We start from the raw sequence: 25,599 nt of genomic DNA on the forward strand, positions 1-25,599 counted from the left end.
GATCCAAATACTTAATGTTAGGGGACCTGCTAATAAACAAAAGATAAACAATTTCAGTATGTCCGTCTTGATTTTATTATTTACTCAATTACTAATACAACAATATATTTGCTAGTCATGATTATTATGAGAGTTTTTTTTTAATAATTATGTTTCATTAAACAAATTAACTCTTTTATATTAAATGGCGAATTTTGACAATCATACGCACTAATTAATTAATTTTAAATGTTGATTTTCAATTTTAAACTTCCTGACACGTTCAGAATATGCTCTGTCCTTATATAAATTTATTAATGTCAAAAATTAAAAAAAAAAAAAATAGAAAATACTATAATATATGATAAGAATTGATCACCTGTAGTTAATTTTATTTTAAATAAAAAATATATTTAAATGTGGTGTTTACTCTATAAGAGTAAATATCAGGTAGAAATACAGCATATTAACTTAAAACGTTCATTAGGTAGTATACGACTCAAGCATAAACAATTTCCTTGGTAAATAACAAAACTAATTAATTAGTTTGTTATTAATATTTATTAAATTTAATGAACCAACTAGAGTATAATGATACTAGTGATATCAAAAATAATTTAACTTGGTCAGTGTTTTAAAATAAGATTAATACGTAATGTGCGTCATAACCTATATACCTCAACTAGTCTTTAATAGTAATAGCTCACTAAATATTAATAGCACGGTTAATTTTTTTTGCTGTATACAGCAAAAAAAAAATTTAATTATTCTTAATTAGTTACGAATAATTAAAATTTTACGACCTTGGTGAATAACATAAAATCCTTTGCTATGTTCCCTCCAATTTGTACTATTTTTAGACGTATTGATTTATTGGAACACATAATTGGTAATTATAAATAATTATTTGTGAAAGCTTTGTCTATTACTTCAGTAAATTTAAAGTTTAAAGTGTGTGCACGTTTTCTAGTTTATGTTTATATAACTGGACAATATTCTATCATTAGATCATATGGTTCAGTTCAATGACTCACAAAGTTAATCTAAAATAGCTAATCATCAACATTTTTTAAAATTATTATATTTATGTAATTTTATCTTTTTTTTTGCATATATATTCCTATTTTTGCGATGATGTGACATTTTTTGTTTTATTTAATAAAAAATAGTGAGTACTATTAGAACATTATGTGAGCGGAAATACAAATAAGATTTTATTTAATAAAACCTGAGTTTTATTCTAAGATATTAAAAATATAGTATAATGCTTTATAAATAAAAAAAACTAGTTAACTAATTAGAAAATTACTTCAACAAAACTGAAGGACTAAAACTATAGTCGATGCAATATAATAAACGATATTAAAACTATATCAAATTAGACAATAGGATTAAAGTTATGAACTGCTCTTTTTTTTAAACTTCTTATTTTTATAAAAACTACTAAGAGCAGTAACTAAGTGTTATGCTTTTTAGTGTTGAAAAGGGTTTTGAAAAAATATTATTTTTTGTTTATGTTGTTTTTAAGCTCATAGTGTGTTTAAAGGTTACTAAATTTCTATAATAACCAGTATATTCTATATAAGTACTATAAAAATACACGAAATGAACATTCTTACCACCTGCTTTATGTTTATTTGATGTTATGACATCATTAAGTAATTTAGTACTCTAACTACATGACATAACGTTTAATTCAACTGGGCACATATCTACAGAGGTCAAGGACTTTATTTTGTTGAAAAACATATACAAAGGAGCATCTAGATTTCATAATTTCAATAGTACAACTAAATAATATCTTTTGACGATTGAAATATAAGATAAAACAGTACTAGTCATCAGAGTCGGCATAGGTGAGGGTGCAATTTGAAGGGTCTAAAGGTAGCTTAGCCCTTCTAATTCTGATGCATCCTCCTGAAAAATTATAAAAATAACATATAAATTTATGTAGAAATATTTTTAAAGAACGGAAAAAATAATTAGATTCCCAAACATATTGTTCAAATTGCGCCTATGTGTAGATACAATAGATTCCTTACATAATTAAATTTTTTTCTAATTATAAATACAATATTCTAAATTTCTGAGAAGATGATTCTCTAGCTGGTAGGACTAAATCTTATAGTAGCTCACTAATTGTGTAAGTGAGAGTAAGTTGTAATACAAATATTTTACTTGATGACTTATTTTAAATTGTAAAGTTATTTCAATTTTATAAATTGACTTAACTAGAAAAGTTAGAAAGAAATCACTTACTTGTTTAGCCTTAATATTAATAAATATATAAATTTAATTCTTTACATTTTTAAAAGCAGTCATAGAGTTTTCGAGTGTTCAAGCATACCTATTTATACCTATAGGCTGTATATAAGATTTTGGCATGAAAGGCTACATAAATTTTGGCTCTACTAATTTTTTTTTTTTTGAATCACATATTAAATAATATATGAGAAAAAAAAGTCAACATTTTTTTTTCATCACAATTTTTTTATTCAAAGTTTTTTTCGAACTTATCATAATAGTCTTAAAATAAAAATACGAAATATCATATAGATCATAACTATTAATATTAGAACAAAAATTATTTTCGATCTACCATATATTAACAATATTTTATGGTTTTGATTTTTACTATTAAGATTCGTTTTTGAATTTTTGTGTGGCTATTACCCTTCAAACTATCCCCTAAATACAGCCTGGCTTTCGAAAACAATTATATATGCTAATTTAAATTTGTGCTTCAACTAGCTTTAAAAAAGTTCTAACACTCCAAAATTACTTAGTCATTTTGCTTCGATGTAAAGCTGAGAAGTTATTAATTTTATCATGATGTCTTTTTTTGTGTCTGTTGCCACTTTTTTTTAGCTCTCACTGGACCGATTTTTTTCAACAATATGTTGTATTTAAATATGGAACAATCTTTTTGTTCCAACTTATAGTTTTAGTAGTTCAATAATAACGCAAAATGTAGTTAATAAAGATATAATCAATCAAAATAAAACATATAAAATATTGATACACTTAAAACCGGATAAATAAATAATAAACAAAATAAAAACTTAATGTCACAAACGTACCACACAGAAAGAGATTACCTTCGGTACTCCCGAGGTCTTCTCTTTCTCCTCTCTTCAATTCATTCCATTTCATCTTATATACTAACATATTTTGTTTTTCTTTTTATAAAATTCATATACATAGTACAAATACGTCAAAAGATCACAAATCGTATCTACTCTCTTCCACAATATTTCAGAGTACTTGTGTCTTGCACTTCGTCTACACCTCGTACTCTGTTATTTTCCTCATCAAAGTTAATAAAAAAAAACCAGCACAGGGGGGTCGCGGCACAGTGGTGACGTGACATAGTTGGATCAAGTATAATGATCTCTGACAGTGATTAAAATCACTATCATAAAAAACGTTTTATGCAAATCTTTAGATAGTGTATAATTTTAAAAAATTGGTGATTTTAATCACTGTCAGATATCATTATACTTATTCCAACTATGCCGCGATCCCCCTGTGGTGGGTTTTTTTTTATTAACTTTGATGTCTGTTTTCTAGAAGACAAAATAAAGTCCTAAATTTTTTTTTTTTCATAATAAAGTGCATTACATTAGCTTTTATTTACGATATGTATAAAAGTATGAGACTTTCCGGAACACTTTTAAAAGTTATGTTAAATAATTTAATTTAATGAAAAATCTGTCATTTTAAATCTCCCCCTGTTACAGGTTACAGGTTAAGCAGTTACAGGGTCAGATTTATAAAAAAAGTACACTAAATGATAGGTAAAGACATCAAGCATCTATATAATAAAAATTATATTGATTTGTTCATTTTTGAAAAAGTTATAGAAGTTTTAAGTATAAAATAGTTATTACTTTTATGGCAAACGTATGTATTGATGTATATTGAAGGTATTGTCATAATACAATAAGAGGACCAGTGGAATGTAATGTGTACGAAGATGAAGATGAGGATGTGGTGCCTACTGTCTAGGTATTCACGTGCGTGTTGTCGTACAGGAGTCACCGTGCTCGGCTGACACTCCAGGTTAGCTGTCGGTGTCGAAAGGCTGTTGTTATAGGAAGGGAATAAGGGTAACACCTAGGTATGAGGTTTTTTATGATAGTGATTTTAATCACTGTCAGAGATCATTTTACTTGATCCAACTATGCCACGTCACCACTGTGCCACGACTCGGCTGTGCTGGATTTTTTTTTACTATGTTTTAGCTTTGATGCGAAGCTGATGTGTTTATTTATTTATTTTTGTGTCTGGTACCACTTTTCATAGTTCTCACCAAACCGATTTCTTTCAATGATATGTCAAAAGATCACAAATCGTATCTAGCCGAAGACAGTACCCTCGAAAATTGAAATAATTTGCTCGTTCTCCGTAAATGGGGGAAATTTTCAAAAAAATTACTAAATTAAAAATTGCTAATTTTTGACATTTTTTCAATTTTTAGCTTCGATACGAAGCTGAGAAGGTATTAATTTTACCATGATGTGTTTTTTTTTTGTGTCTGTCACTATTTGTTTTCATCTTTCACTGGATCAGTTTTTTTCAAGGATACGTCAAAAGATCACAAATTGTATCTAGTTGAAGAAATTACCCTTAAAAATTGAAAAAATTTCCCTCGTTTTCCGTAAATTGGTTTTTAATTTTGACATTTTTTTCACTTTTTTTTTTTTAAATTGCCATAACTTATTGATAAATAAGCAAATAAAAATATTATTTTTTTATATTGAAACCTTAGATATTTCCCTCTCATTTGGTATCATTTTTGTGAAAATCTAACACTTAACCTGCTCACAGGGGGGGATTAAACATAGGAAATTTTTTAGAAAAACAACATTTTTTAACTTAACCTTTGAAAATGTTCCGGAAATACTGAATCCTTTAAACATATATCAAATTAAATCTTATATCATGTATTATGAAATGAAAAAAAAAAATTGTCCCGACAACTTAGCTTCTATATGCAAATAGCTACTATGTTTAAAAAACATTCTATTATTGTGTTAATATTTTTGATTTTCGATTTTATATTTTCAAGTTTAAATTACTATAACTTTTCAAAAAATATTTGTATCAACACAATTTTTTTTTGTATAAAAACTTTAGTTTACTTCTTTTATTTGACATACTTTATTTTAAAATTAGACCATTTTCCTTTATACATGGTTTAAAACTTGAAACATACGTATAAAAAGTAGAACTTTATCACCTTAATTTTTGAAAATGTTTCGGAAATACTTCGAGCTTCTAATATATGTCAATTTAAAGCTTACATTTGTTCCGACACCTTTTCTTTTGTATGCAAATACCCGCCGAATTTAACGAAAGATGTAATTTTTATGTAAAAATTATTATTTAACGTGAAATATTTTAATAATTAAAACTGTCATAAATTGTTGAAAAATTAACAATATAAAATAATTTTTTTTTATATTGAAACCTTATATATTTTCCTTATATTTGATATTAATTTTTTGAAAATCTGACCCTTTACTGCCTAAAGGGGGGATTCAAAATAGCTACTACTTCTGTACAAAAATTTAACTTTTCAACTTCAGTTTTGAAAATGTTCCAGAATTACTCTGAGCTTGAAACATATGTTAAAATAAAGCTAATGTTATGTAATATAAATTAAAAAAAAAAATTTGTCCCGACAACTTATCATCTATGTACAAATGATTGCTGTAGTTATAAAACATGCTATTTTTGTGTTAAAATTCTTGGTATTGTATTTTAATTTATTTAAATACCTTATAAGGGGTACACTGATTTTCATGAATATTATATAAAATTAATTGACATAGAATATAATGTTAAACTTATTTCAATTTTTTTTTCTTTAAAACGAAAAAATTAATTTTAACATTTTATCAAAAAACGAATGCGACGAACGTTTGCCGATTCAGTAAAAATCATTCCCTGTGGCAATGATTTTTTGGCAATTTTTCCATAAATCTTTTTGAGTTAGAATTTTTATTTTCAACAATTCACCAATTTCTTAAAATTAAACACTATCTATATATTTGCATCGAAATGTGTCTTATGATAGTGATTTTAAACACTATCAGATATCATCTATATGTGTGCCAACTATGCCACGTCCATATTGCCCCACAACTCCACTGTACTACCGTTTTTTTACTTAAAATTGCTATAACTTTTTCGAAAATGACTAAATCATATAATTTTTTTTATGGATGTATAATGTCTTTACCTATCATTTGATATATTTTTTTTGTAAATCTGACCATTTACCTGCCCACAGGGGGACATTTAAAAGGACTTTGTTATTTATTAATTTTTTAACTCTATTTGTGTGTTCTTTTGTCATTCTACAGGGTGTTCAGTAAGTCAGGAAACGGGTTTCTATTGTTCTCATTGTTTGTAACAATGTATAATATTCCAAATTTTTTCGAAACTTGATACTCAATAAATTATATTGTTGTAACACAAAACAAAACATATATGGAAATGGAGATAGAGCAGTGTGTACGACGATGATGTCTGCTGCCCGAGTTTTAATATGCGTGTGAAAATGAAGCAGGTATCGTGCTCGGCTGACACTCCGGGTTAACTGAGAATACTGATGAATGACACAAAGCACTGGAATCTACTAACCCCGATGACCAGGACTTTTGGGTTTAAATAGTAATTTATCAGTTCCTAAAAGTGGATGTGCTGTATGTATTTTATCATAATAATAATTTACAATAATGGTGACGTGACACCTTCACAATATCTTCTTTTTTTCCTTGCTTTAATTCCAACTACTTTAGGTCGGCACCCTTATCCTAAAATTCCACTTGACAAGATGACCCAAATCATTTACGCTCACATCAGCCGTCCTCATATAGCATTCAATTATATCCCACCATCTCTTTTTTGGTCTTCTTTTATTTCTTTTTCCTCCAACATTCATTTCTATAACTGTTCTTACAGCTACCGATTCATCTCTCCTCATAAAATGACTATTTAAGTCTATTTTCTCTCATCTTATCCACGATTGACGCTGCACCTAATTTTTTTATACTTCATTGCTAACTGAATTACGTTACCTCCGGCGCCACAAAACGGGTCCATCGCTATATTGTAACCTTCACACCTTTTTGCAATATGTTTGCTCAAAATTTCAGGTCACACGGAAAAAAATGATTCTAAAATAATAGTTAACATTAAAAAAATATAAGATTAATAAAGAGTATTAATTAAATTACCATAGTCCAATGGAATTCCATTATCAAATTTTTCAAATTAGAAGTGTCTTTTATTCCATAAGTGCTTTAGAATATCATGAGAGCTAATTTTATTGGAGCTATTACTGTCCTAGTTATATATAATTTGAGAAGTGTTACTGGTAAATGACGAATTTGGTGTAAGTGATTGAATTGATTCAGTTGAGTGACTTATTTGAGTCGAAATGTTGTTCTCGCACACCTCTGTAGCGTTTTGGAGCTGACAGAGAGTAACATTGTCGATAAAATCATTGTTCGGTAGGGGGGGGCTGTGATATATTCAAAAAAACAATGTTCAAGTTAGTTTCAATGGAATTTTCAGGTGTATAATTCTCCAAAATGTTTTCTTTAGTTTCAGCAGTCGTAATTTGTGTGGATGTCTCTGTAAACTTTTGATCTGATAAAATATTTGTCAAAATAGGTGTAGCATTGTTGTCTGTTGTCGAAATCGATGTACTAATTGGTTTAGTTTTCGACTTCATAGTTTTGTTTTGCTTAGAAAGTTGATCGTCCAAAAATATAAGAAATATTAAAACTAAAATACTACTAAAAGTAAGATCTTGAATAATTAAAATAGGAATAAAAAAATAAACAAGCACCATAGACGAAAAAATAGGAAAAGTGTCCACCGTGTCAATGAAATTCACTCGATAAAAAAAAAGAATGTAAAAAAAATATAAATTTAAACAATATGAATAATATAACAAAGACTTCTAGACTGGTTGGCTCCCACAAGAACTTTTATGTTCTTTGTTCGCTGATTAGACTGAAAGTCCCAATGAATTTATAGTTTACTAGATTTTTTATACTAATTTTTTCCCGATTTTTTAGCCAACGACAAATAACGTTGCTAAAACAATTTTTTTCATTACTTCAAAGATAAATATATTGATTCATGATCGATTGTTTTCAGCCAATATCTATTTTATATTCTTCGAATGATACATGACGTGTCAGAATAAAAAGAAATTGTAACATAGTGACTGATTAAGTTATTATCGAAAGAATGTTATAAAAAAAAAATCTTGGTTTCATAGTAATAGTTTACAAGATATAATTATTTTTTTAGTAATTGACAGTAACTTTATTCGATGAATACATTAGTATGGTTTGTAACTTTATATTAATTACATTTTATATTCAAAATAACACATTTTATTAAACAAATTTAATAATTGTTGGCCAATTGTCAAAAATGTTTTGTTATATTAATTGGCTTAAATAAAAAGTAATCAAGACCTTTTTTTTTTGCTTAAATAGAATAAATAATAATGTCTCAATCGGCATCGTTTGGTGAACTTTTGCTAAAATATTTTTTTGTGATAAATTAGTATGCATATATTTAAAACTCTTTAAATCTTACTTTTTTCTCTAAGTATAACTTAAAAATTTCAAGTGTTGAGTGTATACATTTATAAATGAAATGGATTAGATTTTTTTTTCGTGATAACGACGTTGATCATGTATTTCATAATTCCGATTCAAATAGTCAGAGATATTATGTTTATTGCACTGATAGTTGTGTCGCTACAGAATTTTTTGGAGATGATACTTTCAAAGAAGAAAAAACTTTACTTAAACCGGAAAATCTATTATGAATACTCACTTGGATTTGACTACACATCCTATTAATTTGGAGATACTTATTTTGACAAATAATTCAATTTTAAAAGAATTACTTAAAAAAGATAAATTTGCGCTAACTACAATTATCGAAACCAAAAATGAGCCCTTTAAAATTTCTACAGAAAAAATTACATTAATAGATAATTAATTGAACTTGGACAAAACATCGTTGAAAAATATTCTTTAAATCCCGTCGTCTAAAATTTACTAGAAAATAATATTACAACACATTACACGAACATTTCATTACTGAATAACGAAATTTAATCTATTAAAAAACTGAACTCAGTAATTGCTATACAAATTGAAAAACAGCCCACTAACATACTATAGATACTTCTGTATTAGCTAATAGTTCTTTTAACACGAACATATCACAAAACAATTTTTCAACTCAACCATTTAAAATAATTCCGGGAAATATTAACACATCAACTCAAGAAAACAACACTTTAATAAATAATTAAAAAAAATTTAATAGAAAACCGTCTAAAAAATGAACAAATTATTAAAACATCAAAAGCCTCGGAATAGACTAAAGAGAATAGAACATTACAACGTTAAAATACGAATAACAAAAAAATTGCTACTAAAACTTGTCCTCATGATATTAAAAATCATTTATGGGATAAGAGGTATTTATTGTTCTCTAAATTCGACCAAGGAATCATGATGGGCAGTGGTATTAAAATAATTATTTAAGCAAAATTTAGTATTTTACTATTAACGATAACGTTTATTTCTAAAGAATCATTTTATTCCGTTTGTCCCGAGATCTTAAGCACACGTATAGCGTTGAGATGTCTCGGTCTAGACGTCACTTTGGATCCGTTTTGTGTTGCTGGTGGTTTTTTATTATAAACTTTCACTTTAAAGGACGAAATAAAATAGGATCAAAATCATTACTTTTAACATATTAAAAATCAAAATCAATAATAATTTGAAAACAATTCAATATAACAATTATATAATATAAAATTTCATATTATATTTTTGAATCTAAGAATTACTAATCTGGATATAATTAAGGAAATAGTTGATGTTGCTTTTGTAATTATCCGCCAATTTCTTTGAATTAAACACTATTTACAAATTTGCATCGAAGCGTTCCTTATGATAGTGATTTTAATCACTGTTTCATTAAATCTATACTGGACCCAACTGTGTCAGGTTCCCACTGTGCCGCGATCCTACTATGATGGGCTTTGTTTATTTAAGATTATTAAAAAAAAGGTGAGATTGAAAAGAAGTGTAGAACGTTTTTGGAATATCTCCTATGAAAGTAGCACTTATGACATTCCTTGGGAATTTTGAGAGATTAAAAACAAGATGTGTTGAAGACTAAACCGAAATACCCCTTGTTAACCGTTTCTAGGTGATAGTAAAGCCATATACATTTCGAACATTACTGAATTCTTAACAGTATAATGGTTATTTAATGTTATCACCATAAATTGATATTAGTACAGTTATGATAAGCCTTTGATAAGAATATAAACAGTACCGGTAGCATAACATATCAATTATAGAGGTGGTTTGTGAAATTATAAATAAAGTAATAGTAAAATCTTATTAGAACATACACCGATGATTTTGTCGTAGAGTTATTTTTAAACATCGTTTCGACTCATGTCTGGGTAACATGCTATTATTATCTTGAACTACTATCGGCTGCTCATCTTCAGCTATCATTACTTTTTAATTGTTAAATTCGTTTTTCGTCTTATTGACTACAAGTAGAATTAAAAAAATAATGGATGCTGAATCATTCCTTGAGTTTGCTAGTCAAGTAACAAAATGGAAAATGTATCCTTATTTTGATATTGCACACAGTGCATTGTGTGCCCTTCACGTACGTGATGATCTTGGACCAGGTGAATATAAATAAAATTTGCTTTATTAAGACAATATTTAAAAAAAATAGTTTAATTTTTTAGGAGCTTTAACGTTTTCACGTAAACATCCTATTTCTTGTTGGTTATCGACAATGCTTGTTGTATTTGCTGGTGGCATGTTAAGTGCAGCGTTGCTTGGGGAACCTCCATTAGAACCATTAAAAAATACTCAACAGTTATTAATCGCCACAGCAGTTTGGTAATTTTTGAAGAAATATGTATTTGTTCTATAATTATTCTCCAAGTTTGATATTAACTTTGGCATGGTAAATTTGTATACATAAAATGATTTGAGTATTTTCATCTTGTATTAATTTCACCATTATAAATATTGTAAGTTCAATTAATAGAAGTATATTTATTAAGTGTATAAATTATCTACCCATTTCATGAATTTCCCTTGATGTATGCAAAAGCTAAGATACTATTCTAATTTTGACCTTAATACAACAAAATGTAATATGAAAATTCAATAGATTTTATTATATAAATCTATTGGTATAGTCCTAAAATTGATATGTCAATTTTAACAATATTTTTATTGTTTATCTATTGGAAAAGATATGTGTCTAAGACTAATGTATTTAGAAGGCTTTTAATCTACATATAACTACAAATTTAGTAACATTCTACTCTATTTGTTAAATTTTTGTTATTGTAACATTGCTATGTAAAGGCTACTTAAAATGTAGTGAAATGCTGAATTTTCATTACAAATAGTATGCTATTCCTGATCTCTGAATATATCTAATCAAAAATATCTTTCTCTATAATTCCTACAAATATGAAAAATTCTTAAAAAAACTTTTCTTCTGATTCGTGAAGTCTTAGATTACAACTACAGAATTAATTAAATAAAAAAATATAACTAGTTATATAATGCCTAAATTATTTTTATAAATACTACGAAACAAAACTATCAAAAAGATTATTTAATGAAGTAAGGTGTATTGTATTCATGAATATAGTAAAAGTTAAATTACCAAAACTTTTGGTGCTTAATTATTTTTTGTAAACTTTAAATATGAAATATTTATTTATTTTATTTATCTATGTTTTGAATATTTGTACAATACATTTCTTTATCTAAATTTTATGAAATAAATCTAATACTTTTTAATCTTTGATTATACTTATTTTCTGATTATACTGATTATACAATTGTATATTTTAATTGTAAAATAGCTTTCAAAATCATTTTTATTCTATTATTTATCTGAATTTCAATATTCATTTTTTTTTTCAGGTATTTAGTATTTTACACTCCATTTGACATTGGATATAGTTTAACCAAATTTCTTCCTGTGAAATTAGTTTTTTCAGTTATGAAAGAAATTTACCGGTATGTATTCTATAATTAAATTATAAACACATTTTCTATATTATCCAAAAATACATGGTCTTAGTTAATATAAGTTAAGTAATATTGTTTTTTTTTTTGATAGCTGTAAAAAAGTACACGATGGAGTGTTGCATGCTGCTAAACTGTATCCCAATGCTTATATTATAATGATTATTATTGGAACTTTAAAAGGAAATGGGGCATCTTTTACAAAACTTATTGAAAGATTACTACGTGGAGTATGGACACCTACTTCAATTGAAACTTTGCAACCTAGTTTGTAAGTATTTTATTTTTTAAATTTTATACCGTTATGTGAATAACATTTTTTTTTCAGTACTACAAAAGCATGTATTATTGCATCTGTTGTCTTTGTACTTGATATTAAAAGTGATTTGATATCCGCTCCACATGCATTTGTATATGTATTTGTTATTGGTTTTTTTATTTACTTTAAGGTATGTTATAATTTTAACTAATTAAAAATAATTAAAATTTTATGTATTATTATTATTTATGACTGACGCTTGATAAAATATTTTGATTTGTTAAATATGCAGAGTTGATTTTATAGAATTCTATAAGATGAATGATTTCATTGAGTTAATTTCTTTAAATAGTATTTTGACTGGATTATATTTATAAGAATTTTATTTTTGTTTTATTCTAAGTTAAAAAAAATTTATATTAAATAATTAAAAAAAAAAAACATAACATTGTTATGATAACCTAGAAAATTATTTGTTTATGTATAATTAAATAAAATTGGTTTTTAGGTATTTTCTTCTATGATTCTTGGTATTAATGAACCAATGATGCCATTTGAAAATTTAATATGTGCAATATTTTTTGGAGGCATATTTGATTATTGTACAAAGGCTATCAAAGGTAACAAAGATGATAAAATAGATTCAAAGAAGAAGGATTAATTTCAAGCACATATTCTGTTTTAATAATTTATTATTTATTTATACACATTGTCATTTAATATAAATGTTCTAGTCATTATAATAATATTCCAAAACAAGATTTATGAATATATTTAAAATGTAAATAATGATATTACTAGAATTTAATGACAATAATAATTGAATTATTAGTAACAAAAATTTTCTTAAATGTTTAAACTTTATTAATATATTCTTTATATATTTAAATATACTGAAAATAAATATAATGTGGAAGTAATTTTCATAGGGTAATAAATTTATTTATTTTTATTAAAGTATGAAGCATTTTGAGACAAAAAAGTATTAAATTAAAAGAATAATTGAGGGGTTGAGCGCAACAGTTGCCTATGCCACCAAACAATTGATGTGTGTAATACATCTTATTAAATTCTACATTCTTAAGTATATAAAATTTATTATTACAACAACATAAATAGTGTTGCTATATAGTGTAAAATTAAAAAAACAAAAATAGGCTGTTTCATTACAATATTTTTAATTCTAAACAAAATTATCTCATCAACTCAGTTTTTAACATTATGAGGGTTAGACCACTGTTGCGCTCAATCTCTCAACTAGGAAAAGATGTATCATAGTGAATTGTACATTTTATTTTTATTTGATTAAAATATTTTGTATAATTTATGAGTTATAATAAAACTTATATATCCGTATGGATTGTGTAATTACAATTCAATTCAATGTATTAAAAATTTATTTTTACAAAACTGTATTTAGTTAGTTCGAAGCGAAGCTGAGGACTTTACTATGATGTGTTTTTTTTTATTTTTTGTGTCTGTTACCACTTTTTTCCAGCTCTCACAAAACCAATTTCTCTCAACTATACGTCAAAAGATCACAAATCGAACCTAGTCGAATACATTACCTGCAAAAATTGAAAAAAATTCCCTCCGTTTTTTTTTTAATCGGACTATTTCCCTTTATATAGAGGTGGTTCAAAATTTAAAAATGCGTATAGAAAGTAGAACTTTTTAAACTTATTTTTAATTAAAATATAATTAACAATTATTCATACGTAACCTAATATTCAATATTTGTTATATTAATTAGAAGGATTGTTATTGATCAGGCCATATGCGAAACTCTACTTGCAGATTTGAAATCGTTGCAAAAATGGGATTAGAAAAGTATAATTTGGTCTCTGATGAAAATTCCATTTAGACCAGTAAATTTATTTATAAATAACAAATAATTTTTTTTTTAAATATTGCATTGAGACCTTTAACTTTTATATACGTTTACCATAAAAGAATAACTACTTTATAACTTTTTATAATTACGCGTACAAATTAATATATAAATTTATACTTATTTTGCCTTTTTAAAGTTAAGAATAGCTATTTTAAATATTTGAAAACTTAAAAATTTTTATAAAAAGTAGAACTTTTTTAACTTAACTTTTGGAAATGTTCCGGGAAATCTGCATATTTTAAAGATATGTTAAAATGAAACTTATTTTTTGTACTAGAAGTTCTAAAGTCGAAGTAGAACAATAAATAGGAAATAATTTTGCTTTTGGAATAATCCACCACTTTCTTAGAATTAAACACTATCTACAGATTTGCACCGAAGCGTTTCTTATGATAGTGATTTTAATCACTGTCAGATGTCATTTATACTTTCCACATCCATGCTGTGCCACGACCCCACTGTGCTACCGTTGTTTTTATATTAATATCATTATCTGATTGATTTGGTTGATATACCATAGTCTAATATTTACAATAATGGTAATTTAACGGTATTCTTACCCACAGGGGGATACGTAAAGATCACGGGCTTAATATCCTCGTGAACTCTAGTTAATTCAGTGGGGGTGGCAACACGTACCCTTGCTCTTAGCCTGTCATGACTTTGGTTAGTTGGGACCGGTAGGCCTAGGCATGCTTCCTTGCTAACACCGAATAGGCCCCCTTAACCCAGCAATATCAAGTGAAAGGGTTACTAACTTGTCACAGGGTAGTTAGCCGAAAGGTAAAGTGACCATTGGGATTCTCTATGGCACCTGACGCACCATAGAGTATACAGCCTTATCACAGATCGAGCTTTGATGTGATGGACCTTTATTTAACGAATTTGGGACGAACAGTGGTCCTACGGATAACCTGTTGGAACAAAGACGTGAACTGGCGACTCTTCGCAGAAGAATCGTCGAACTCTAAAGTTTCAATGCGAACAACGGGACACTTGATGAACCGTCTAGCAAAGAGATAGCAACGTCAACAAATGCATACCAGGAGTCGCGATATATTAATTGGGAGCAGTAGTTGACAAAATCGAGGGACTAAAATTTAGACCTGAGAAACTCAGTCTAAAATGTATATCAAGACCCCCGGTTTACTGCTGGGTGATATTAATAGTATGACTAGACATCAAATAAGCAATTTAATTGGTCTACTAACAGGACATGGTCACTTGCTTAAACATCTTAATGCAATAGGGGTATCAGAATCACCATTGTGCAGGAAGTGTGGAGTAGAAGAGGAAGACTCATTTCACATAATGTCCTGACTAAGATCAAACTTCTTGAGTAAACCTTTTCATGAAAAAAAAAAGATTTTAAAAACTTAAGACCCAGAGATATACTTAATTTCGCCAAAAAGATAGGACTATTTAGTCATTCATAGGAGGTGATATGATGGTCCACCTTTATAAAATGATAGGTATAATGTAATAACATTTCGGTGATAACCCTTAGGTGTTAAACCGAATCAAGATAATTTGGATGGAAATGGAAATGGAAATTTAAAATGGACCAATCGGCCTGAGTATATGGGCATTATGTCCATCTCATTAATAACTAAAACTAATACTAACGGTATTCTTGAAAATAAAAAAAATAGTGAAAACATTTAAAATTTCAATTTTGAATATAATCTTCTTTATATATATATAATGTTACTGTTAACTTAATTTAATATTTTTTTACTCTTCATTGCCCAGCTTTGCTTTAAATATTTTATGTATAGTATACATGATTTTATTTGATAACTATACATTTTATTGTTATTACTTAACTCACATATAATGTTTTCTGTTTCTATAAGTCTCATTTTTTTCATGAAATTATAATCTGTTCTATTTTATACCAAAAACGAAATTAGTTGAAAGTAAAATTTGAAGTAGAACTTAAAAATTATTTTTCATGATGTACCTAACACGTATGTTATAAGTCTGTAAATTATTTGTAAATATTAATAATCCATAGAGTTCGAATGTTATATTTGAATATAAGTTTTGAAGACCTATAATTATAAGAACACAACAATAATGTGTTTGCGTCTATTACAACATGTTAATAAGATATTATTAAATTGTTTTCATTTATAATGATGTGCCAGGAACTTATTCAAAGAGATATGTATATACAAATCTTAAATTTTTAATGTGTTTTAAACAATTAGCTGCTAGTTTAAAACTGATATGATATAAAGTTTGTTTTATAATTATAAATTTCATCATACAATAAAAAAAGTAAAATTTAAAGTATATTATCATAAAAACTTTTTTTTAAAGAAAATATTTTTTATTGACCAAGTATTTTAAAGTTTTACTAATTTGTTTTCATGCCAAAACTTTAGCACAAAATGTTAAAGAGTTTATTAATAAATGATGTTCTAATTATTTAACTTCGGGTATTACACAGTTAAAATACCAGGTTTCATTATTTATTTAGCTAAGGAAACTTAATAAAAATATTAAAAAAACAAGTTCTTTTTTATTCTAGCCATTGATTCAGTAACTAAATAATCATACATTATCTTTTGGCATAATGACTATATCCAAAAAATTTGAAAATATTGTTTTAAATCGACCAACATACAAATTATTAATGTCAATTGCATTTGCTATAAAAACCGATCATGTATATGATGTTTATGTTCACCACGTGGCTTTTATGGGTGCAATAAATTGGTTTCTGGTAAGTACAAAATAAAAGTACTCTAAGTTGTAATAAATTTTCAAAAACTTTTGCAATGTATATATCGCCAACATCAACAAAAAGAGCCATAACTACATATTTATTTTCATAATTATCAGACATTCTAATACAAAATATTTTTTCCCATATTTCTCCGTAACATCAGTATAATTTTTTCACTAATTAAGTCAAAAATCACAAATAAAACGAACAATTTTAAATGACTATCCTAAAATATATTTTATTATTCGTAATTTTGGGTCGATTATAGTGTATTTGACTGAAAAATATTTATATTAATTCTTATTATTAAGATATTTGAGATATTTTGACAGGCATCATTATAGTAGGCAATATTATTTAATGGTTAAAAATATCAAAAAGGTTACCAAGCAACGAATCAACTAACCAATTACAACCTTCTCAAAACGGCTCTTTTTAAAACCATGAGACATGGAAGCTGCAGCATTATCTTTACATTTGCACTTCTTAAAATTGGAGTATTAGTGGATTTAAAAGTTAATTTCATACTCATTTTCTCCAAGAAAATAATGTAGATGCAAATTGTGTACAAAAAAACACATATTAAACATAGCTCAGCTGAAAACCCTCTAAGGGAAACGAAAAAAGTGCAGTACGATAATGATGATGATTCTGCATAGACCTTCACGTACGTTTGATCGTACAGCAGTGACCGTGCTCGGCTGACACTACAGATTGGCTGTGGGTGTCGAAAGGCTGCTATTATAGGTAGAGAATAAGGGTAATACCTAAGTATGAGGTGTAGACGAAGTAAAAGACACAAATACTAGGCGTAAAAGGTAAGGAATATAACAAAGTACCGGATACAGACGAAGTGCAAGACACAAGTATTCTAAAATGTAGAAGACGAGAATAGGTAAGAGTGTCAAAAGGAATGAACAAAGACTTGACTTTCAAGTAACGAGACTGATGAATAACACTTAACATAAGGCTACGTATTTAAGTACACTGGCCGTGATGGCCAGGTATTTTGGATTTAAATAGTTTTTGGATTTTTGCTAATTTCACAATTATTTTTTTTTTGTCAATGCATCATTCGTTAGTGGCAGATGCGCTGCCTGTGTTTTATTTTATAATATTTTTTACAATAATAGTGGCGTGACACCATCACAAAATGCAGGATTATACCGTATAAATTTATAGAGGTTAACTTTCATTACAATTAATAAAATATATATGTTTATATTTATTTATGAATAATATAAAATTATAAAATATATAACAAATTTTGTGAGAATAAAATACATTGGCTTTAATGACTATATATCTAGTAATATGGTGTTTGTAACAATTGACCTGTTTCCTTACTTACTGAACACTACGTATACCATAATACATTATAATTTAAAAACAAGAGCTAACTAGTCTCTAATAACATTAGATTTGTTTCTTTTTTATTAAAATTAGTTAAATCAATTAATTTTAAGCAAGAAAATTGTTCATTGTTGATCAGTGTAATTCAATACAATTACATAAAATTAAGTGTTTCAATTGTAATAATTGGTTTTCATAAGTTAATACATTTTGTTTATGATGAATTTATGCGTGAGTTTTAAGTAAATATTTAATATTTGCTTTCATTATGATTTTAGTTGTTTTTTTGTTCGTTCATCACGTTGATAAATTATAAACACTTATCGAATAATACAATTTTGGAGTTAATGGTTTATGGTACTTTTGGATTACAACAATTTATACTAATAACATTATTATTGTTAAAAAAAAAATCAGTCATAGCAACATATACTTCTATTCAGACAACGTTTGTACGATGGTCATTAAAAATAGAAAATGATCCATATTATTCATATAAGAAAAATTTGAAATTTATTTCATATTCAATTATAGTGTTTATGATAAATTGGAGTTTTATTATATTTGGACCACTAGTGTCAGTTTTTTTTGATAAAAATAATTTACCTATAAATCATCATTCACATTGGATAATGTATTGGCCTTATGTAAGTATAATTATCGAGTACAATACTGTTAATGTATTTCATTTTAGAAATATGTGAGGTCGTTGTTTTAATAATTTTAATTAAGAGAATTAATATTTTCAAAAAACAATACCTATTTTTAAATATTTATTCTACATTTGAAACACATATCTCTAAGATCATTTTAAGTTTTAAGTGGACCCTACTTACTTTATGTAGTTTTTATAACTTAAATTATGTATTCTCTTAATATTGAAAGAACATTTTCGAGTGTTTCATAAAAAAATTGAAATATGTAAAATATGGTTTTATTCTATTGAGCTTAAAATTAATTTATAGATATTTCTAGGAGACCCAGTCTGAGTTGATACATAAAAAATATTAATGCTCATTTATATAATTAATAGATTTAACATTTCATACTTATTCAAATATTATTATTAAATAATGATTCTATGAAAAGTTCTCTCATAATAAATTGAAGTGATTTGTTAGATCATAAGAGTTTTTTCTATAATATACGTTTTGAATATTCGAGAGGTGTACATATTGATGCATACACTGTTACACTATTACAAACGTATTACATTAAAAACCCTTATTAATATTACTAATATAATTATTTAACATCCCCCAATAAGAGATCAAAAATGGTATTACTTTAAATTTTAATTCTTTAGCATCGAAGTTGAGTGAATTTGTGAACATTAATTAAATGATAAAATTTAAAACATTAAAAGTAATCTTAGGTAAAATTGCGAACTTTTTTGTATTGCATATAAATTGTAGTATATGATAGTAATAAACAATATTTATTTTTTAATTTTTATTTAAGCTAGACAAAGTATTAAAAAGTAAACATAATTTATATAATACTTAATTATTAAGCAAAAATAGTGAGATTAGAATTCTATTTAAAGATTAATAAACTGAAATAAAATGAAAAATAAAAGCATATTCTACCCCATTGATGGATAGGGTAAGAATTCATTTAATATTGAGTAAGCTTTAACGATAAAAAACTATTTTGCCTGGTGTTATTTACTCCAAATTACAAAATAATCATAAATTTGATTAAATTTAGTAATTTTGCAATTGAATATCATAATATTTAATTATAATGAATAAAACAAAGTTGGCCACTTAAAAACACAGTTTTTTTTTCAAAAAATAATGTTTTTCAATAAATATAACAATTAGAAAAAAAATGAAGTAAAAATTATTAGATTGATTATTCAAATTTAATAAAAAAAAGTACAAAATTCATTTATTTTAAAATATGTATAAAATGTATTCTATTTAAGCTACGTTGAACATTTACCCCAAATAAAATTTTTCTATTAAATTAAATGACAAAAATTATGCGTGAAAATAAAATTGTCAATATTCAATATTAATTAACATACAATCAAAATTCAATTCTTATAAAATTATTAATAGAATAGTTCCTTAAAGGGTCAATTATAACACAAAAGTTTGACAAAGTTTTATAATCTTTATATTGTATTCAATTTATCTCAATGATTTTATAACGGTTGAAAACATGTAAAAATGGTCTAAAATTTATCGACCATTGATTTATATCTATAAAACAAAATCAATAATTTCAATATTGGATTCTTACTCCGTATGGACTTTTACCCCGGTTTTTTGAACTTAAAGTTAATCTAGTAATTTGTTTTTTTGTTTTGATATCGCTAAAAGTATTAAAATTAAGAGACGAAGAAAGAATATATCATATGAAAATATTCATTTTATAATCAGATTAGTGGGGGTGGTGTGTTACAATAGATCATTCAGTCGCCACCTAAAGGGAACTTAAACAATGACACAAATCTTGCTCTCTTACTGGTTTCCTCAGCCATAATGACGTTGCGTCAGGCGACAGTCGGTGTAAAAATCTTTTAAATTATTGTAAGGTAGAGTTAACTCTAAATAGTCGGTATAGAGGCTAAGAAGATAATGATAATTCATCTTAGTGATACAAGAATGAATATTCTTTAGTAAATAATTACAAGAGAATATATTCTTAAAAAAAAATGAAATAAAATATTTCTTTAAGAATATTTAAGTTAACTTGAAAATTATTTTAAGTAATAAATATTCTTATAATTATTCTCAAGAATATTTCTAACAATATTCTTGAAAAAAATTATTACGTTAATTTTACATTACTAATCCAACTATTATAAGTTAATTCATCATAATAAATGTCTGTTATAAATTTGTAGTACAATAAATCTTTAATTGTTCGATAACTAGATGAGTTATTCTATAAAGAAAGAAGTCTAATAATTAAAATCGAATAAATATTAAGTTTGAATAATCTTAAAATATTTAATTTTCTATTGGTATCACCATGACCTAAAATACCAAGTGCTTTAAAGCGCCTAGTGTACAATGTCTCACTTGATTTTCAATATTGAAAAATTATACTAACGATATTAATTTATTTTCAGACAAGTTATGTGAATAATTATTTAGTGTTTTTTATAATTTATCTTCTACAAGCGACGTCCTGTTGTTATTTTTTAATAGCTACTGTTGCGTATAATGTGTACTTAGTAATATTTTTGTCAGAAATTAGACATCAATTTAAGCTACTTGAAATTGGATTAGAAACGGCGTTTTTTGATAGAAAAAGTATGCTGTTTCAAGATTCTTTCGTTAATTGTATTCGTCATCATCAAGAATTATTGAAGTAATTTTAATATTACCTTGAATAATCATGTTGAATAGATTCTACCAAGTATAGGCTATTGTGTGACGTAGTAGATTATTATTATTTTGATTGTTCAGTTGCATTATATGGTGTTGGTTCTCGGATGAGTTTTTACATGGGAGTTTTAACAGTAACACATATATTCATGGGCGCCCGCAGGAAATTTATCAGGGGGGCCAAAAAAAATTAAATACCAAAAAGTAACATTAAATAAAGTGTTTATTAACTGAAAATTGCAATATATATATATATAATTATTATATATATTCATGAGTCATTACTAAATAAACAATAATGTAACGGCATAGGACTATAAAACCCATTAAGTCAATAAAAATAAATACATCTAGAAATCCGGTTAGATTTTTTTGTTTTATAAATAAAATTTTCAGATTATACAAATTAAAATCAGATTGGTTATAATTTTTAAAAATGTATTTCCAAAGTCCAGGAAGGGGCAAACGCACCCTCTTGCCCCCCCTGCGGGCGCCCATGCATATATTGCCCTCTTAATAACTTCTTCGGCCACAATGAGATTACATCAGGTCAACGTCGGTGTAAAAATCTTTTCAAATTGTAAGTAGAGTCGATCCCAAATAGTAGTCATAGAGACTAAGAAGATTATGAGATTTTACAATGTTTAACATGTTAATTTGTTTCAATATTAATTTTGTGTATATACACTGTATTTCGTATGAATTTTTATTTTAAAATTGAAATTTTAATTTATATATTAAATCAATTTGACAAAGTAATAATATATTATTTTTTAATATTGTGTAGAACGTTTGATGAATTCAAAAATTATTACAAATATGTACTATTTGGGCAACTTGTGTGTATACAATATGCAACTTCTATTCTATTGTACTGTATACTTAAAGTTCGTTTATGACTTTTTATTAGTAATCTTTTCTATTATTAATATTGAGTAATAGTATTAATTATTTAGGTAGACGCTTCTTTTGGTTTTGCAATTAAATGTATTGGCATATTAACGTATTGGATAATTATATTTTGCCATCAATGTGACTTGGGAGACGATATGATAAATGTGGTAATTTAAATAATACAAATTATTTATAGGGTTCGTCGATGATATTTTTTGAATTTCTGTATCGTATAACTTACTGTAATATAATATAAGTACGTTTGGTGTTTCTCGTATGGCTTTTTAATTATAATTTGTTGAAAAACACTACATATATAATATATAAAGATGAAGTGTATTCTACACAATTATAATTATATCGAGAAACATTAAGACACTAAATATTTACACTGATATCACAAAACTACACTCTGTGTATGAATGTGTTGAAACTTTCATGATTTGTCATATTATTTGAAAAGCTTGAGGATTTATCCATGTTTGCAGTTGGTTGCTGACGTTTCGGACTCATTGCAGAGTCCATCTTCGGAGCAAAAGTTACTGCTCGGTGGCTGAAACTATACTGGCGGCTTATCTTGTTATCAGTCTGTTTTTATACGTTGGTTGTTTATCATATCGGTCATTTACCGTATCGGTTGATTATCATATCTGTTTATGACTCATGTTGTTTACGGTATCTTGTTTTTGCTGATGTTTTTGTTGATGACTTTATTTTTGATTATTGTTGTTGTTTTTGACATTCTTGGCATTTTGGTCTTCCTTTTCTCTGGACATTTTTCGATTTCTATTGCCTCTTTATACATTCGTTTGTCAAAATGAGCTTCTTTGTTTAGTATTTTAACTTTATTGAATTGGATGTCATGTCCTTTGTTTTTTTCACAATAAATGGGACTATTACACATAATGGCAACAAGAACCGTCAGAATAGCTGATGAAAACCACGCGAACGAAGAAAAAACATACCTACGACAAGTACTCAAGAACAATGGATACACAATCAAAAATATCAAAAATGTCCAGAGAATTTCATCAGAGAAGACGGATGGAAAATAAACAAAACATGGTTACCCATCATACACGAGACAAGAAGAAAATCAACTAACAACACTGAAAACAGTTCAATACAAGAAAAAGTTACTATCAAAGTAATGGAAAACTGTCGGTGCAGAAAAGGAAGACCAAAATGCCAAGAATGTCAAAAACAACAACAATAATCAAAAATAAAGTCGTCAACAAAAACATCAGCAAAAACAAGATACCGTAAACTACATGAGTCATAAACAGATATGATAACCAACCGATACGGTAAATGACCGATATGATAAACAACCAACGTATAAAAACAGACTGATAACAAGATAAGCCGCCAGTATAGTTTCAGCCACCGAGCAGTAACTATTGCTCCGAAGATGGACTCTGCAATGAGTCCGAAACGTCAGCAACCAACTGCAAACATGGATAAATCCTCAAGCTTTTCAAATAATACACTCTGTGTAGCCAAACTGTTGGATTACAGTGTTCACTGTATACTGTAGACTATTTTTGACTGACAGGATTATGTTTGCTTATATACAAACGTCAGTACTTCTAGGATTTGTTTGTGCTTATGACATGCTTGTAGAATATTCTTGAATATTTACGCATGTGTGTATTTCATATTGCTACATATCTTTCGTGGAGATTCTCGAATATTCTTCTTGTGGTCACTAAATAGGTACTAAGTTATTTTTTTTTGAACCACCTTATGTGTTCCGAGAGAGTAAAAATTTTGCAGGACTCGATAGTCATAGAAAGATGATCAATACATATAAAGTTAGAGCTGATAACATTATCTGCATCCCATAATGGTTTATTTATTTTAAAGTTATAAACCTTTTAAAAAATGTAAAAGTTTTGTTTTTTTAGCACTAGCAAGATTGATTACTGAATCCACCTTTTATAAGTTTTAAACAAGTAATGACTGTAATGTAAAACTAACTAAAAGATTATCAAACAACTTATAATATAAGTTGATTAATACGTAAATATTCTTTAAAAATCTGAACATTAATTTTCCGAAATGGTAATGTATGAAAAGTTTTTTGTTATACAATATGGAAATCAAAATAACAATAGATTTTGATTTCTTTGACGACCTCTATATATATTACTAAAATTTTTCTTCGTGTTATTTATCACATTTATGACAACAGGTCTTTACAACATGAATTTAATAAAATTTGTTTTATTTCTAAATATTTTTTTTAGCATAGAATAATTGCAAACAAATTATACAATGAAGAGTGGTATAGTATGCCTATCCACAATAAAAAATTGGTTATTATTATGTTCTTAAGAACACAAAGAGAACTGGAACTTAATTCAGCTGTAATATCGCAAGCAGTAGCCTCAAAAGCTATACTGCTAAAAATGTTAAATACTATTTATAAGTTTTTCAATGTGCTTTTAAAAGCTTAATGTGTTCTGTCTATAATTTTGTATGATATACAATTATAAAAAGGATTATAATAAATAAATTTAAAAGAAAATTGTATTTTTCATTAATAATAGTTATTAAGTCAAATGATTTACTAATTTATTTACTAAATGATTTGGCTTTGTTATCATTATTAAAATGTTCTATTTACATTACATAGTTTATTAATATTATTTCTTTTTAATATTAATTAAATTGTGTTAAAAAAAACACTATTATCCAATTCTATTTATTATACATAATATAATATAAACTAAGAATTTATTTTTTACTTATGTTACACAATTAATATTATTTTGATATATTTGTTCTTATTCATTGTCCAAAAAAATACACTAATAGTATAATATTATTTCTATTAAAATTAAGATTAAATAAATAATTAAAAAATATCTATACATGTATAATAATTAATATGTATATTGCAAGCGGGCTTTTGTATTAGTAATTCGGCCTGTAACAACAACGTGGTTTGCCACTTGCATAACGACTAGCTAGAGTAGCAAGGGTCGCCACCACCTAGGCGA

The 25,599-nt window shown here is 26.6% G+C and overlaps 2 protein-coding genes across 2 annotated transcripts; both read left to right on the plus strand.

Annotated features, from left to right (window-relative positions):
* The first annotated feature begins 10,364 nt into the window (after window positions 1-10,364).
* LOC126893999 (trimeric intracellular cation channel type 1B.1) lies at window positions 10,365-13,738 on the plus strand. Its single transcript, XM_050664617.1, has 6 exons — window positions 10,365-10,744; window positions 10,808-10,964; window positions 12,012-12,107; window positions 12,211-12,387; window positions 12,445-12,565; window positions 12,884-13,738. Exons 1-6 carry the CDS (start codon window positions 10,624-10,626, stop codon window positions 13,034-13,036), a joined length of 825 nt encoding a protein of 274 aa, XP_050520574.1. The 5' UTR covers window positions 10,365-10,623; the 3' UTR covers window positions 13,037-13,738.
* A 3,083-nt stretch (window positions 13,739-16,821) lies between these two features.
* LOC126893995 (uncharacterized) lies at window positions 16,822-25,087 on the plus strand. Its single transcript, XM_050664613.1, has 6 exons — window positions 16,822-17,000; window positions 18,635-19,003; window positions 21,442-21,683; window positions 22,488-22,587; window positions 22,657-22,761; window positions 24,844-25,087. The coding sequence occupies exons 1-6, from the start codon at window positions 16,851-16,853 to the stop codon at window positions 25,051-25,053; spliced, it is 1,176 nt and encodes a 391-aa protein (XP_050520570.1). The 5' UTR covers window positions 16,822-16,850; the 3' UTR covers window positions 25,054-25,087.
* Window positions 25,088-25,599: the final 512 nt, after the last annotated feature.

This window comes from Daktulosphaira vitifoliae, unplaced genomic scaffold (assembly GCF_025091365.1).
Source record: "Daktulosphaira vitifoliae isolate Bord-2020 unplaced genomic scaffold, ASM2509136v1 Scaffold_1, whole genome shotgun sequence".
Taxonomy (NCBI): domain Eukaryota; kingdom Metazoa; phylum Arthropoda; class Insecta; order Hemiptera; family Phylloxeridae; genus Daktulosphaira; species Daktulosphaira vitifoliae.